This window comes from Pseudophryne corroboree, chromosome 5 (genome assembly GCF_028390025.1).
Source record: "Pseudophryne corroboree isolate aPseCor3 chromosome 5, aPseCor3.hap2, whole genome shotgun sequence".
In the NCBI taxonomy this organism is placed as follows: Eukaryota; Metazoa; Chordata; class Amphibia; order Anura; family Myobatrachidae; genus Pseudophryne; species Pseudophryne corroboree.
Genome location: NC_086448.1, coordinates 787,286,264 through 787,303,420, shown reverse-complemented (window position 1 = coordinate 787,303,420; position 17,157 = coordinate 787,286,264). Strand labels below are relative to the sequence as shown.

Here is a 17,157-nt window from a genome sequence, read left to right as displayed (position 1 = left end):
GATTCAGCGTCCTCTTATCCTCTTTAGCATCTGTTAAAGTGATGAGTGGCTTATAGAATATTGGAGTTCTTGTCTGCAGCTAGAACATTAATAGGGAATCCGTGTATAACACTATATAGTCTGGCTTTAATCACTCTATGTACAGAGAAAGCATTATTTCTCATGATTTCCTATAAAGAGAAGCCCAGCTTTAGATGTTCTGATCTCACAAAGAATTTGTCATTTGAGTGAGATGTGCAAGAGGCGGCCCTGGGGCCACAATCTGCCCTCAATGCCCCATCTCCTTCCTTCTTTGCTGTCATGTTTTCCATACTGTAGCTTGTAGTGGTTTTATGCATTGCCTGCTGCTTGTTTATTACCAATAGGTGTTTCTGTCATTGATTAAATGTAAGCAGTCTCATTGTCTAATATAATTTGGGGGTCCAGTAAGGTCTGATGAACTGACAATGACAGTGATAAAGAAAAGCTTTGGTGGACAGAACCCCCTGTGTGTGCTCATGGCCTGTAGCGAGGGATATCTCTGCCTTGTATACACATGGTATTAAGCCTACGTTACAGGCCAATGAGCCTTTAATGGTTTTGCTTTTAATGATACTTCATTATTATAGAATTGCTGTGTGTGTGGATCCATCTCTACATGAACCGCTCACCCGCTAGGTCTCGCCCTGGGGATATCTATTCGCTCATTTAGTGTAGCTTACTCTAACTAGGCTGTAGGCAACACAACCTTGCTGATTATTTTGCGGGTTTACAGAATAATGAAAATGGCAAATCTGCAGATAGGACAAATGCAGACACATTTATTCCAACATTAAACAGTATGTGTGTGTGTGTGTGTGTGTGTGTGTGTGTGTGTGTGTAAAACAGTACAGATGTGTTCTCTTACATCCTTGATGCAGTCACGCTAAACAGCCCTTCAAGTCGCGCCATACCGTGGTGGGACTCCGTTGCGCCGAGCGGCTTTTTTTGCATCTTTTACCACAAAAAATGTGTCTCAGATGCAATGTAATGCAATAGAACGCACAACTAGCTTTTGCTGAGTAAAATGATATGTGGCATACCTATATACTGTGTAACTGCGGCTCTATCCACATCCGAAATTAAACGTTACAGTGTTTTCCAGGAAAACACTGTAGCATAGCATTTTGTATGCATATACAGTTGCAGTCACACACAGTCGTGCGCCCTATTGCATGACATTGCATCTAAGACGCAGTTTGCGGCAAAAGACGCTCAGCGCTATCGAGTCACACAGCACTCACGCAAAGTTGTAAGAGGACACATCTGTATGTGTGTGTGTGTGTGTGTGTGTTTATATGAGTGTTTCTATTACATTGCAACATAAGAATGTGCTTTTGTGCATTAAGTGTGCCTAGAAGGTGTACAATGTGCTGTATTGAGAGTCTGAGGTTCCATCACCCCATGGACGTGTAAAATCCAGTTGTGCAGGACAGGAACGCTCGCCACCTGGGGGTGGGTGACTGCATCACCAGGTTCCAGCATCAAAGCAAGTCCAGCTCAATGGACAAAGAAGCCCAATTCATGCTTCAGAGAGCTAAGTGAGGGCCTTTGAAGGGTTACCTGGCAATGCTGGACTCTACTCTTCTATAAACCCCATACAACTGCGCTCTTAGGTTATCCCGGCCTATACTAAACAGGACAAGCTCCCAAAATGTTCCTTCTTCAGAGCTCCAATCTCAATAATTTGTTCTCTAGTGTCTGTTTAAAATATACACATATAGGGGAATTCAGTTAAGCTTAGGAGATTTCAAAAACCCTGCGGCACTGGGTTTTCCCTGCATCCACTGGGTTTAGCTATTCAATTGCAGGAGAGAACATGAGCCGCGGGTGATTTCTATAGAGATCATGCATCTGTTTTTACTTACATCTCCAGAGTAAGCCTGATTTTTCCTAAAATTCTTATTTTTAGGAAAAAACCACTGGAACTTGCTCTGGCACCCCCACCCACAAACACACACGCAAGGATTACTGAAGCAAATGGTAGTTTCTAAGTAGCTTAATTAGTCTGTAATTACTCACCTTCCGAAGCGATGTCTTCTCCTCCAGCGCCAGGATCGATCTCCTGCAGCAGCAATGTGTGTAAAAGTGTGTGTGAGTGTCTGTAGTGTGTATGACAGCCCCCGTGTGAGTGTCCTCTCCCCCAGAGGCAGCAGCTGGGAGAACTACATCTTCCAGCAGCCCCTGAACCTCCCAGAAGCCACAGAGACCATCGGAGGGGTAAGTATAATTTTTATTTTACGAGCCGCTGGGTTTTCACATCTGACCACGGTAATCCAAAATTGTGTGCAATTGGTGCAAGGTTTTGTTTAGGAGGAAAGCTTCTCGCCCAATTGAATTCTCCCCATAAATGCTTATTTATAAAAATGTCTGTATCATATCTTAATGCTTTTATTTGCAGTGATAAGAGATTCATTTTGGCATCAGTTTTTAAATAGCGTCACTCTGGGATAGCGCTTCTGATGAGAGACTAATACCCCTTTTCCACTAGCTCAAAAAACACGGGTAAATACACAGGGGCGCGCATTTACCCATGTATTTTGCAAGTGGAAAAAGGTCCCCCCGCAAAAACCCGGATCAAGTGACCCGTGAATCCTACCCGGGTATCTACCTGGGTAGGACACGGGAATGATCCGGGTAGGGTTGTAGTGTAAACGGGAGCCGTGTCGCATCGACACGACTCCCGTTTACACTGTATGGAAGGGCAATGCTGGGGGATCATGTGATCTCCCGGCGCCGCCCCTGCCGCGTCACTAGCAGCGTCACCAACCCGCCAATATGCCGGGTTGGTGACTGCTGATGGGAAAGGGGCTGAGCACGGGTCGCAGCCTGGTAGCACCTGTGTCAGGCTCCCGGCTGCGACCCGTGCTCATAGGTGGAAAAGGGGTATAAAGGTGGAGATTTATCAAAGTGTAGAGAGAGATAAAGCAGAGAGAGATTAGGTGCCAACCAATCAACTGTCAGGTTGCAGGCTGTGTTTGAAAAGTGACAGGAACTGATTAGTTGGTACTTTATCTCTCTCTCTCTACTTTATCTCACATCATATGATTTAATGCTTGGTAAACAGGCCTCACCATGTATCTAAAAATGAACAAGTTCTATAGATGTTTCCAAAGGTTAACCCGCGATATATTGATTTCCACGCGATGATGGATTAAAGGGCTTTATGCTAATCTCAGCATTAATTATGTTAATAGAGATTTAAAACTGTATTACTTATATATTCAGTGATGTATTCACTAAATATGTTTTCCCCGGTGTAGCTTCTTCCCATATGCTAGCTGCAGTTCCTCATTTATAAAAGACAGATAGCGTGTAGTATTTTACTGAAACAAGCCGGGAGAATTGCTCCTACAATTTATTCTATTAAAATGAGTTATAATGAATAAAATAAGCAGTTACAGTAGGCATGTTATGGATGGTGAGGATGCATGTAATAAAATCCCTGCAGATGCTGTATAATAAATGGCTGCTCGTTCTTCTAGTTCATGAATTTGCCGGAGGGTGTAGGAAGGATTTGCTGTCAGAGAATTACTGTCTGTATATAAATATAATACTCCCGCTCCGCTTTTCAATTCAAATTTAAACAACAAGCAAATTCACTATTGAATATTAGAGTGCCTGAAATTACGCAAGTGCTTATTTATAAACATTCTGAGTTTGGGCACATCTGCCGCCGCATTTCTGTCCGGCTGCAGCACCCTAACTGCTACCTTATGCTATAGCCAGTATCTGCCCATATATGCTGATTATATGTCTCCATGTGGAAGGTCACCCCGACCACTGCTTTCCTGTCTGCTGCAGCCGTCATAATTAGTATCGAAAGTTCGGAACTTACTCCACCCCACGCTGGGTGCCAAAGTTCCATCAGAAACAGGCACCCCATCTGCAAGCAGGGCAGTCATCAGGGGGGGACTGTGGGGACTGGTGTTCCAGGCTCTTGCTGGGAGGGGGGCCCACCCCTGGCTCCTACTGTCAATACCCGTAGAGCTGCACAAGTCTGTGAATTAACAGCAGTCTGATATGCAAAGAGGACTTCTTAAAACAAGCCTTATCTGCGCATCAGCTCCCTGTCAACCATTCCTGTAGGTCCGCAACATTCCACCTATATGTAACGTCACAATGTATGACATCACATAAAGGTGGAGCAGTCTGGCAGAATTTTTTTTTCAGGGAGGGAGGGGCACTGTCTCTTTTGTCAGTCGCGGGCCCCATCATTTCTGATGGCAGCCCTGTCTGCAAGAGCCCCATTAAAACCAACCAGTGTTTGATGCAAGAGTGAGCAGAGGTCACTTTTACTTTTCTGCACGCCAAGAGGTGGACAGTGGTGGGGCTCCCATTCTGGACTGTGTATAATAATCATTGAATAATTGCAACCTTCATTTATTTTTATAACAAACACTCTACCCCAGCCAGCGCTGAATTGTCAGTAGGAGGGTTTGCACGTTGCAGAAAGAGCAGTGACGCTTTCTGTCACAGAGTGGATTGCTGTTATGCGCTCTTGGGTGTCAATGTCTGCATTTAGACAGTGTTAGAGCGCTGGCAGGGGGTCAGTTCTACCTAAATACAGAAGTCCCTGGCATGGGGCAGCCATTAACCTGGTAATTTAAGTTGGGGGGGGGGGGGGGTTAGACGTTTGTTACAAATCTGTATGTTATGAGATGGCATTTTTTAAACAACAAACCAGCTGATGCTGTTTCAAAGTGCATAACAGATGCCCTGCTGGATGCGAACTTTATTTTGGTATATAGGGGGTCATTCTGACCCGTTCGCACGCAGCGGTTCTTCGCTGCGGTGCGAACGGACGGAAATGCGCATGCATGGCGGACGTATTGCGCGTGCGTGTTGTTGCCTGGTGACGATCGCAGCGGCAATCGCAAGAAGATGTACAGGCAGGAGGCGTTCCGGGGCGGATACTCTCCGTTTCCAGACGTTTTCGGGGGGTGGTAAGAAAAACACAGGCGTGTCCAGGCGAACAGAGGACGGATGTCTGACGTCAAAGCCTAGACCTGCATCGCTGGATCCGTCGCACAGGGTAAGTAGGTCTAGGGCTAGTCTTGTTTTGTGTGAAACCTTTTTAGCATAGCAGGGCTGCACAAGCGTTCACAGCCCTGCTATGCTAAAATACACTCCCCCATAGGCGGAGATTAGTTGATCGCACCAGCAGCAAAAAGTTGCTTGGTGTGATCAACTCGGAATGAGGGCAATAGTTTCCATATAAGTGAGAGGTGCAGAGAAAGCTCCCCGCACCCCATAGTAACCTATTCAGCGCCAAATGAACCACATCATTGACTATTTCTGTGAAGTGTTTTTTATTTTGGTAAGGAAGAAGATGGGAGATGCCATTTGCTTTAGGAATAATGTAATACCCCCTCATTAGATTCCTAATCTGCCTCAGGATTTCTCCGCCTCCCTAAATTCCCTTTTTTGGGATTATTATTTTTGCATATGGCTGTGCAACTTTAATTGAGTTCTGACTTCTAAATTTGTGGTGTGTATCCTGCGAATCAGTGACTCGGAGCCTGGTTTTCTGGGACCCCTGATTGTGCCACTAACAGTTCCTGTTTTCAAGACCGCCTGTGAATCTTTTCAGATGTGCCAGTTAGTAATGAATACACCTATGCACCAGCTAGGAGATCTGGAAAACATGATCTGTTAGGGGCCCCCGAGGACAGAGTTTGACTGCTGCTGCTCTGGAGTCTTGAACACATCCCTGGAAATGTTCTGGGGTAATTATGGTAGAGAAGAACATTGTACTACTTGGCAATGACATATGTCTACAATGTAGGATGCCTATGTACTATGCACCTGTCTAGGTCTGACTTTATCATTGTTCTGTTACAGCGTCCAAGCCAGTAGATGCCAAGCTGTGTACTGACCCCTCACTGAGTACCAGCCAGCTGTGCCATGTGCCGTGCCCAACAGAGTGTGACGTCTCCGCTTGGTCAGCCTGGGGTCCGTGTACATTTGAGAGCTGTGAAGACCAGCAGAGTAAGAAGGGTAAGTACATAGACGGCCATGATACTCCCACAAGTCAAGGCGGTTCTATGCTCTCGCCATATGCGCCTGTGAGCCATCCGACTCAGAATCAGCCAATGTGTGTTTAGGAAGGAGGTTTCCGAAACAGCCAAGAGTGGCCGAGATACCAACACTCACCAGAGGCTGTATATATCTTCTCTGAGACCAAGCAGTGATCACTATTAGTGTGTGACACATAAAGGACCCCGTAGAAAAGGTCATTCAGAAATATCGTTGCCCGGGTTTGATTGGTCAGCTCTTGCAATGGTTTGTACCACGGCACCCTCCATATATCAGCTTGGTCACATTAATAACACCCACGCGTTATATTCTTTCATGTTTTCAATAGATTATTTGTTTTAATTACATACATTGGGCTACAGTATCAGAACACTACACCTCTCTTCTCATCGCCACCTTAAAGATTGTGAGATCACCCCACATACTGTACATTAAGATTTTTATTATACAGATAGACTGATTTACGAGGAATCATTTAGATTAAAGCCAGGTACACATTTTTTGGGTTATTCCGACAATTGGGGTGATTTTTCAGCAAATCGCAGGCCCTGATATCGGAGCTACACACTAACCAATTTCCTGCCACACCACACTTTGCATATGTCCACCCACGAAGAGGATGACATATGGGAAAACATGGGAAATATGGTCAGATTACTGAGGATGCGCACACACACTGCACAATGGCCCTCATTCCGAGTTGTTCGCTCGCTAGATGCTTTTAGCAGCCGTGCAAACGCTAGGCCGCCGCCCTCTGGGAGTGTATCTTAGTTTAGCAGAAGTGCGAACGAAAGGATCGCAGCGCTGCTACAAAAAAAGATTGTGCAGTTTCTGAGCGCTCCAGACCTACTCCTAGCTTGCGATCACTTCAGACTATTCAGTTCCTGTTTTGACGTCACGAACTCGCCCTGCGTTCGGCCAGCCACGCCTGCATTTGTATCTGACATGCCTGCGTTTTTACACACACTCCCCAAAACCGGTCAGTTACCTCCCAGAAACACCCACTTCCTGTCAATCACTCTGCGGCCAGCAGTGCGACTGAAAAGCATCGCTAGACCTTGTGTGAAACTGCATCGGCTGTTGTGAAAGTACGTCGTGCGTGTGCATTGCGCCGCATACGCATGCGCAGAAGGGCCACTTTTTTACCTAACCACCGCGCTGCGACCGAAAACAGCTAGCAAACAACTCGGAATGACCCCCAATATCGGGAGATTGAGGTTGAGATTTTCTGTCTTGGCCGGCCAATCCGATAATTGAAGGAAAGTGTTTGTGACCACGATTTCTCCAGTTTATCGATGACATGCCAAAACAACCGTTCCTACACACTATACAATAAAATAGGCAGAACAACCAAATATTGTCATATTGGTCCAGAAATGGTATAGTGTGTACCTACCAGGGACATGAAGTGAAATAAATTGCTCAGGAGGCACTGGCTAGCACCAGAGCCAGATTTACACGCAATATATGAGCCAAAGCGTGCTGGGCATTATACACTGGTGCAGCCGTATAAACTCCTGGACATTTGGTGAGTTTTGATCAGAGATGTGCGGAAAAGATAAGAAGGTGAGGCACTGCCTTTCCTGCCATAGAGTTTTTACTCCAGAGTTTTGGCTATAAAAATGATTAGAATAATGCAAAGAAGATATTTCAAACAGATTCTTTGTATTTTTCATATACTTTATACAGTAAAAACGCTGGTACAAACGTTAGTGTGACAGCAAAGTCTCTGCCTCACCCCACCGCACCCGTCACTGGTACCTACTGTAGCTTTAGAAACACTTTTAAGCTCAAATTGGTAATCAAAATGCATTTAAAAGAATATGTGACGTGTGACTCCCTTTTGAATGGTCAGAGAAAGCAGAGATTCATTTCAATCATTCTGTTGAAAGTCAACAGTTTGTGTGATTTGCAATAAGCGTATATTAATAAAGCCCTGTAAAAGGCGCACATTGGGGGTCATTCCGAGTTGTTCGCTCGCTAGCAGATTTTAGCAGCATTGCACACGCTAGGCCGCCGCCCTCTGGGAGTGTATCTTAGTTTAGCAGAATTGCGAACGGAAGATTAGCAGAATTGCGAATAGAAAATTCTTAGCAGTTTCTGAGTAGCTCGAGACCTACTCCTACACTGCGATCAGCTCAGCCCGTTTCGTTCCTGGTTTGACGTCACAAACACGCCCTGCGTTCGGCCAGCCCCTCCCCCGTTTCTCCAGACACTCCTGCGTTTTTTCCCTGACTCGCCTGCGTTTCTTAGCCAACGCCGGGAAAACGCTAAGTTGCCACCCAGAAACGCCCCTTTCCTGTCAATCATTTACCGAACACCAGTGCGACTGAAAAGCGCCGCAGACGCTACAGCAAAACTGCTAAGTTTTTAGTAAAATAACTAAGCGCATGCGCTCTGCGTACCTTGCGCATGCGCAGTAAGCAACTAATCGCAGTATGGCGAAAATCGGCAACGAGCGAACAACTCGGAATGACCCCCATTGGTAAATTTACATACGGTGATAGGACCACTGCAGTTAACCTACCGTAGTACCAAGCATGCAAAGCATAACATCCTAAATTATGTGAGCAAAGCTAAAACTGTTTTTGGTTACAGTAATGATAGGAAGAGAGTTTTGCTCCAGTAGCAACACCACCAGCATTCACGCAACACAAGCCACGCATCGGTGATGATGTCATTATATCAACCCCCTTTTCATCCCCTTGGGGGATGTTTATTAAAATTCTAATGACATCGTTTTGCTATTTCCTACCTGAAGAATACCTACAGTATGTTACATTTCATCTTCCTACCTAACATATCGGGATGTAAGAGAATTAGTGATCAGTCAGTGAGTGAGTGAAAGCTTTCACATTTGTATATATATATATATATATATATATATATATATATATAGAGAGAGAGAGAGAGAGAGAGAGAGAGGGGGAGAGAGAGAGAGAGAGAGAGAGAGAGATGATTAAGGGCTCAGATTATCCCATTTATACAAATACCACAGTTACCAGACTACCAGTCCAAGCCATTAAATCACAACAAATGTAACTGACGTAGGGGTATATTCAATTGAAGTCGAAAGCTGCCGTCTGTCGAAAAGACGTCAGTTTTTTACTTTTTTAGGTCGGAAAGGGTTCCGACCTATTCAATCTAACCCCAAATTATTCGACTAGTCGAAAAGCACGTGGATCAGCAGAATAGCTGCCGATCCACGTGCTTGTGACGAAAACGGTTTTGGCCCCCTTCTCGGCCATGTCAATTCAATTTTCAAAGTGAGATGCGGGAGCAGAGATGTCGAGAGCCGCGGGCAGATGGTGAGAGCAGCGCCGGAGGATGTATCACAGCCGCTGCTCACAGAAGCGTCCACCCGGCTCCAGCAAGTTGCAGTGAGCGGCGCCTGTGATGCGGGGACAGGGAGAGGCAGAGACGGGGGGAGGGGGGGGGGGGGGGCCGCGGGCAGACGGGGGGGGGGGGGGGGGCGCGGGCAGACGGGGGAGAGCAGCGCTACAGCAGCAGCTATATAGCCACTGCTGTAGCGCTGCTCTCCCCCGTCTGCCCGTGGCTCTCCCTTGTCTAAGCTCCCGCATCTCAATTCGACTTTTTTTAAAGTCGAATTGAGAATGCATTGTATAGCCCAGGTCGAATCCATTCCGACAAATGAATGTCGGAATGGATCCGACTTCAATTGAATATACCCCATAATATGCTTTATTATTTCATATTTTTGTTCTTTACCCTATTCTTTTTGTATACATTCTAAAAGTAATTTGTGTATTTATTTTGAGTTAAAGAAAAAAATAAAATGCTTATAGCTGCAGTAGAAAGTCAGGGTAAGATTTATCAATGTATTTTACTGATCAGCTTCAGAAGGGGGGGATTCAATCTATAAACTGATAAGGCTAAGAACTTCTAATTTAGCGTTAAAGAAAATGTAATGCGGATATGGATATTTTTCAGGCAAAGCCTGTAACCGAAAACAAATAAATGTACTACAAATTATTATACAACTTAATTTTAATTATCATGTGATTCCCAATTGAATGTTTTCTAATCTTTATAATTCCTATATTTATGGAAAATGTAACATCTTTATTTATAGAATGCTGTCATTTATTTATATATAGGTTTCAAGCTTAGGAAACGTTACATCTCCAATGAGCCCACTGGTGGGACTGGGAGCTGTCCACATTTAGTAGAGGCCATTCCGTGTGAAGAACCGTCCTGCTACGACTGGCGATTGGATAGACTGGAAGAATGTATCCCTGACAACGGGAATAACTGCGGAACCGGCACTCAAGTACCTGTAGTTACATGTATCACCAGTGACGGTGAGTACACGGGGTGATGTAAAAAGCCTTCTATATGCAGTCTCATGTGTGGTATAATGCTGCCTACCGTAAGAAGTATGGGTATTACAAGTCACCGGGGAGTTATATCACCTTGCAGAAGCAAACGGTTGCGGGTGGGGTCACTTTCTATTAGGTCACATGGGTGAGTATTGCCCACACATAGCGTGTGAATAAATGTACAGAGTGTTGTCTCCGTCACTCTCTGGCATAGACTAGATATACACCAATATGGTCTGCACGTCGACCTAATGACCATGTCGATCTAGTGACCCCGTCGACCTAATGCATGTCGACCTATAGTGGTGTCGACTTAAGTGGTGTCGACATAATGACCGTATCCCTATGGTCTATGTAGGGAACAGTATCATCGCGTCTTCAGAGATTCTAAAGTTTGCACCACATAGGATAGGCCTAATTCAGACCTGATCGCTCGCTCGCTTTTCTCGCTGCGCTGCGATCAGGTCAGAACTGCGCATGCATATGCACCGCAATGCGCAGGCGCGTCGCACGGGTACAAAGCGGATCGTTGCTGTGCAATGAGTTTTACGAAGAATCCTTTCGCACAGCCGATCGCAAGGAGATTGACAGAAAGAGGGCGTTAGTGGGTGTCAACTGACCGTTTTCTGGGTGTGGTTGGAAAAACGCAGGCGTGTCCAAGCGTTTGCAGGGCGGGTGTCTGACATCAATTCCGGCCCCGGACAGGATGAAGTGATCGCAGTGGCTGAGTAAGTCCTGGGCAATTCAGAAACTGCACAAAAATAAATTTGTACCGCTCGGCTGCACATGCGTTCGCACACTTGCAAAGCAAAAATACACTCCCCTATGGGCGGCGACTATCTGCTCGCAGCAGTGCAAAAATCCCCTAGTGAGCGATCAGATCTGAATTAGGCCCATAGTGTGCATAGAGTGGATAGTCCTTGGCAGGGGCATCTCTAGAGAGGAGGGGACCCGTGTGCAGACTCCGTGTGTGGGTCCCCTCCTCTCCCGTAGGCGTCACGCCGCTGCTAGCGCTGTGAGCGCTGTAGACTCTGGCACAGTGCGACATTTTTTTCGGAGTCCTGCGCATGCGCTGTAGACTCTGGCACTGTGCCAGGGTCTCTAGCGCTCAGTGCGCTAGCAGCGGCGTGACGCCTACGGGAGAGGAGGGGACCCACACACGGTCAGCGATGGACTGCAGAAAGGCAAGTATAGGAGAAATGGGTGCAGTGTGTGCGGTGTGGGGCCCCCTCTGGACTCGGGGGCCCGTGTGCACCGCACACACCGCACCCATTATAGAAACGCCAATGGTCCTTGGTAAGTTATAGGACACACCAATGCTACTACTTTTGCACTTGAGCAGTTAATGAGATTTTCACCCGTTTAGGGGGGGGAGGGGGGTGCTCCTCATGTATGGGCAGACAAACAGCTTTTTCCTTCCCGCAACAGGACATTCTCTGATTGGTCAGAGTTGTTGTAGCCCTTGTCACCATACTTATAATGGGATGTACTGTGTAATTTGGAATTATACTCTTGCGTGAAAGAGCGCTTCTAGGCAGAATTTGACCAAAATAAACATTTAAATGTAGAAAAGTGACTCCTGTAATATAAACACTCTCGCTGATTGTCCTTACTATGACACATAAATTAGTTTACATCCATCTAGTTTGCTATTGGACACTTTTTAAGAGAGATTTTTAAAAAGTTTCAGGGTAGTGGACTAACATTCTAGTAGTGAGCTGCAGTCTCATAGGTAATGGTTTATTAACAATAGGTTCATTCATGCCACTGATTTTTTTCCCTTCAGTTTTATTACCTTCTAAATATTATATAACTATGTAATAATAGCATACATCTCTAAAATCCCTATCTAGTATAGTCTACATTGAACTAACTAGCACTAATATCTGATATGTTGTTCTAGAATACAGGACATTTGTGCTATTTTACAGTGAAATTAAACGAACTCTAACCTTTTTAAATTAATTAAGCCCTTAGCCTGTCATTTGTTTGAATTTCTCACTTGTATGACCTATATATAAAACACACACACCGATGTTGCAAGCCTTACATATCAATAACAGGGGTAAATGTAACAGGGTGCGGGAAGCCGGTGGTGCATGACTTGTGCGAAAGTGCCCGTATTTTTAAAGCGGCATTCATTTAGAAGGCAAAATCAGTTTGGTTTTGCCTTTTAAATGATTGCTGCTTTAAAATTCCTGCAACTCCGGCTTCTCGCACCTTATTACATCAGTGGCAAATGCAGGATTTCTAGAGGGGGGTTTCCAAATGCAGGCCACAATCTCCCCCTCCGCGGAACATTGGAGTCTGGGGGAGCGGTAGAGGAACCTAGTAACAACCCTGGACATTAATGTAAACATTGATCTTTTTATACACTGGATACTGTATGGAATACAGTATTAATATTAAACACTATAGATGGTCTATAGCAGGGATGGGGAACCTTTGGTCCTCCAGCTGTTGTTGAACTACACATACCAGCATGCCTTGCTACAGTTTTGCTATTTGGTCATGCTAAAACCCTTGCAGGGTATGCTGGAATGTGTAATTCAACAACAGCTGGAGGGCCGAAGCTGCCCCATCCCTGGTCTATAGTATAGGCTGTATCAAACATTTAAATAACATAAATAAGATAAGTGGTCAGGAAAAGATTAAACATACTATAATAAATAAATATACTAAACATAAAAGAACCAGTACTGCACTTTCTAAGCACACATTCTCCCTCCTCATAGTAAGACTTCTTTCTCTTCTTCCTGGTAGCTACTCTCTGGTTTAGTGCACTGATTGAGGACCTAGATCCACACACAACAAACTTGGTAGAAGAAGCTGCTATCACTGGGCATGTGCAGCAGCTCTACTCTGTCTCTTAAACTGTATAATGTGATGGCAGCTCTAGTAATCGTATTATGGTGGTCATTCCGATTTGATCGCAGCCAGCAACTTTTTGCTGCTGATTCGAACAACTAGTCCACGCCTATGGGGGAGTGCAGTTTAGCTTAGCAGGGCTGCGATCGCTTGTGCAGCCCTGCTAAGCTAAAACAATTTCAAGCAGAACAAGAATAGCCCTGGACCTACTTACCCTGTGCGACGATCTCTGCGATGCTGGGGCCGGCTTTGACGTCAGACATTCCGCCCTCCGTTCTCCTGGACACGCCTGCGTTTTCTTCACCACTCCCCGAAAACGGCAGGCAACAGTCCAGTGACGCCCAGGAACGCCTTCTTTCTGTCAATCTTCTTGCGGTGGTCTCTGCGACCGCTTTCTTCATTCTCCGCGACGTAACCCAGCGACCCCTGTCGCCGGGCATCGACGCACGTGCGCAGTGCGGCTGCCGCGCATGCGCATTCCGGACCCGTTCGCACCGCAGTGATAAACCGCTGCGTGCGAACGGGTCGGAATGACCCCCTATAACCATTGTTATTGTTGCAATGGAAACCTCCCACTGTGTTTGCCTATGTGCATTTAACTCCCAGATGTCACAAATCAGGTTGCCCTGAATACTATCACTCATTAAATTGTCTTCACATTTAAGATGAATACAATAATGAACAATTTTAATTTACTGGGGGGAAAAATAGTCTGGAATGGTTTTGAATAAAGAAGGCAAGTCTCCATAAACAAATTGTAAGTTATTCATATTCTAAGTGGCTCCTGCTTTGTATATTGGCATGTAATACATTTTATCCAGTCATCAGAATAAATCAATGCTATTAAATGACATTAATTAGCATTTTAATTGACAAGTATATGGTAGCATGGTGTTTAAGCAGACATAAAGCTCTGTTACCTGTCTTGTGATCTGTTTGATGTTGTCTCATATTCCTTCAAAATATAATTGATTGGAACAGAGGGGTGTAGTGTCACGAGCTCTGCTGATTAGCGTAATTGGTTAGAGTCTCTACTTTTAATGCTGATTACATTATATTTCTTACAGTAGCAAATAATACAGACTATGTCATTTTTTTTATGCCAAGGCAGAAAAATTAATTATAAATTCACAAGCAGGAATATAATGAGGAAAGTCTCTGTTCATTAGATTCCACCTGGTTCAAATACATGGGTTTTTCAAGATAATTTGGTAAATATGTAGAATAATTTAATAGTAGCAGCCTCAATTTTGTCTTGGAAAAACAATTATGCCGATATATCCATAAACATATGAAACTTGTTTAAAAAAAACATTTGATTGACTGCATTATTTAGTCTAAGTATAATCATTTGGTTAACATTAACTTTTTCCTTGAATTGTGCTTCTTTTAAAGGTTAAATGAGTAATATTTCAGGGGAAATTTGAGGAAAAATGACTTCACAGAAAGGGTAGTGGACAAGTGGAATAGCCTCCCATCTGAGGTGGTAGAGGCTAAGACAGTAGAGCAATTTAAACATGCATGGGATAGACAAAAGGATATCCTTACAAAGAAATAAGGATCAAATAAGGTTAGAGATAAAAAATAATGTTAAAAAAAAGGGGCAGACTAGATGGGCCAAGTGGTTCTTATCTGCCGACAAATTCTACGTTTCTATGTTTCTAATATTTGAGCAGGTCACAATATTATGGCACCTGCGTTTTTAATGTTATGATACATTTATTTAAACACCACTTAGGTCAATCCAATTAACTGCAAAAGGTGCGAGTTCATCTGAGCCCAAAATTCGCACAATTTTGCTCGCAGACCCAGTTTTGTGCGAGTTCAGGTTGCTGTAAAGTACGGCTGTTGCCGCGGCGTCTCGCGCCTGCGATGTATTAATGATTTATTGGAATGACACATTAACGAGGTTTGTTAATCTTGAAATACACTTAATATTTTTATATGTTGTTTATTTTAAAGCAAGGGGCAATAAAAAACAGATGTTGTGGAAACGACCAGCAGATTCCATATTCAGTGGCTGTGTATATATTGTTATTAGTAGGTCATGTGATCACATAGATTTTATGATTTCCTAAATACTGAACTAAACTAAATAAATGAAGACACAGACAATCATATTATATAAATTGGAAAAAGGGAGGTCACAAACAAATTTATTGACCAAGTTATAATTAATTAAGGAGGGTGGAGAAAAATCAGTGATACCTCGGCCACAGCCCAGAGAATACATAATTAAATAAACAAATGGGGGCGGAGTTTCCACCCCCTGCACAAATGGAGACCTGGCACTCCCCTAAGGTAGTCACTGATTCGCCTCTGTCAAAGGGGAGATGCTAGTAAACCCCTGTTTAGTCAAATTGAGCCACGATGATCACTGCTTTCTGCCACTTACGGGGTCAAAAGACCACGGACCACCACCATAAGAAAAATGACCCCTTCTAACTTATAGAAACGAAATAAGCGCTGTGACAAAAAGCTCAAACCCTCAACAGGTACAGAAACCCCATCAGGCCTGTAGACACCATAATCCTCATAACACAAACGAGGGTATCTCATAACACGTTCATATAAACCTAACTTTATCTAAGGCTGCATCACCATTAGCTCCCCTCCAAACTCTACACAGGATAACTTCAGGCCAAAACTAACATTAGTTGCAGCCGATGGCCCCAAATCACCTGCAAATCCCGCTTGATAGCATTGATGAGTTCAGCTAATTCCTGTGCAGGTAAAGTCACAGCTCATTGTCTCTGATTGTGGTGTTTTGCTGCGTGTGCAATGTGAATTTGATGTAAATTTAAAGATACAGGGGGTAATTGAGAGTTGATTGCAGCAGCAAATTTGTTAGCAGTTGGGCAAAACCATGTGCACTGCACGTGGGGCACATATAACATTTGCAGAGAGAGTTAGATTTGGGTGGGTTATTTTGTTTATGTGCAGGGTAAATACTGGCTGCTTTATTTTTACACTGCAATTTAGAATTCAGTTTGAACTCACCCCACCCAAATCTATCTCTCTCTGCACATGTTACATGTTCACATTGCATACGCAGCAAAACACCACAATCAGAGACAATGAGCTGTGACTTTACCTGCACAGGAATTAGCTTTAAATATATACAAAGTCATAGATGAAGCACAACCAAACTTGGCGTGAGAAAAAGCAGCGGCTGCTGCATCATAGCATTTCGTATACAGATTCAGACTCATTCACACACAGATGTTCAAAATAAATGACATCTTTTTATTTTTATTTTATGTTAATATGCATACTTTCTTACATCTGCCCACATAAAAAAAAAATAACATAACAATATAAATAAAAAAATCAAATAAATGTATTAATTTGATTATTACATCTCTCATTTCTAATCCCAGGGGAAGAGGTGGACAGACAACTGTGCAGAGATGCCATATACCCAATCCCTATTGTCTGCGAGATTCCGTGCCCCAAAGATTGCGTTCTCAGCCCTTGGTCGGAATGGTCTTCTTGCTCACATACCTGTTCTGGGAAGACGACGGAAGGGCGACAGACACGAGCCAGAGCTGTTCTTGCCTATCCTGGCGACGGTAAGAGAATGTAAATGTTGTTAAACTGGTGAAAGACTGATCCATCAAAGGCATACAGACGTAGCCATAGTTGTTCTAGCGTAATATCTCAGCATATCCAAGATGCATACAGTGTCTCCGAGCATTTGTGACTGGAACAGGATGGATCAAAACAAAGCAAAGTCCTTTTTCTGTATATTTAGGCAGACATTTCATTAGGTTGGCCATGGCAAAATAGCATCTTCTCTGCAGCCTCACCGTTAGGCATATATTTTTAATTATGTGTTTATGGTGCTTTTATTTATTGTTGTTGGACCTTGTAAGTGATTATTGACTTATTT

The 17,157-nt window shown here is 44.0% G+C and overlaps 1 protein-coding gene across 1 annotated transcript in view; it reads left to right on the top strand.

Annotated features, from left to right (window-relative positions):
* THSD7A (thrombospondin type 1 domain containing 7A) overlaps positions 1–17,157 on the top strand; it is a 430,207-nt gene that overhangs the window by 296,415 nt on the left and 116,635 nt on the right. Inside the window, exons 6-8 of the mRNA XM_063924405.1 lie at positions 5,863–6,018; positions 10,176–10,379; positions 16,646–16,837. Of these exons, the coding sequence (XP_063780475.1) occupies positions 5,863–6,018; positions 10,176–10,379; positions 16,646–16,837 (552 nt within the window). The remainder of the gene's footprint in view (positions 1–5,862; positions 6,019–10,175; positions 10,380–16,645; positions 16,838–17,157) is intronic.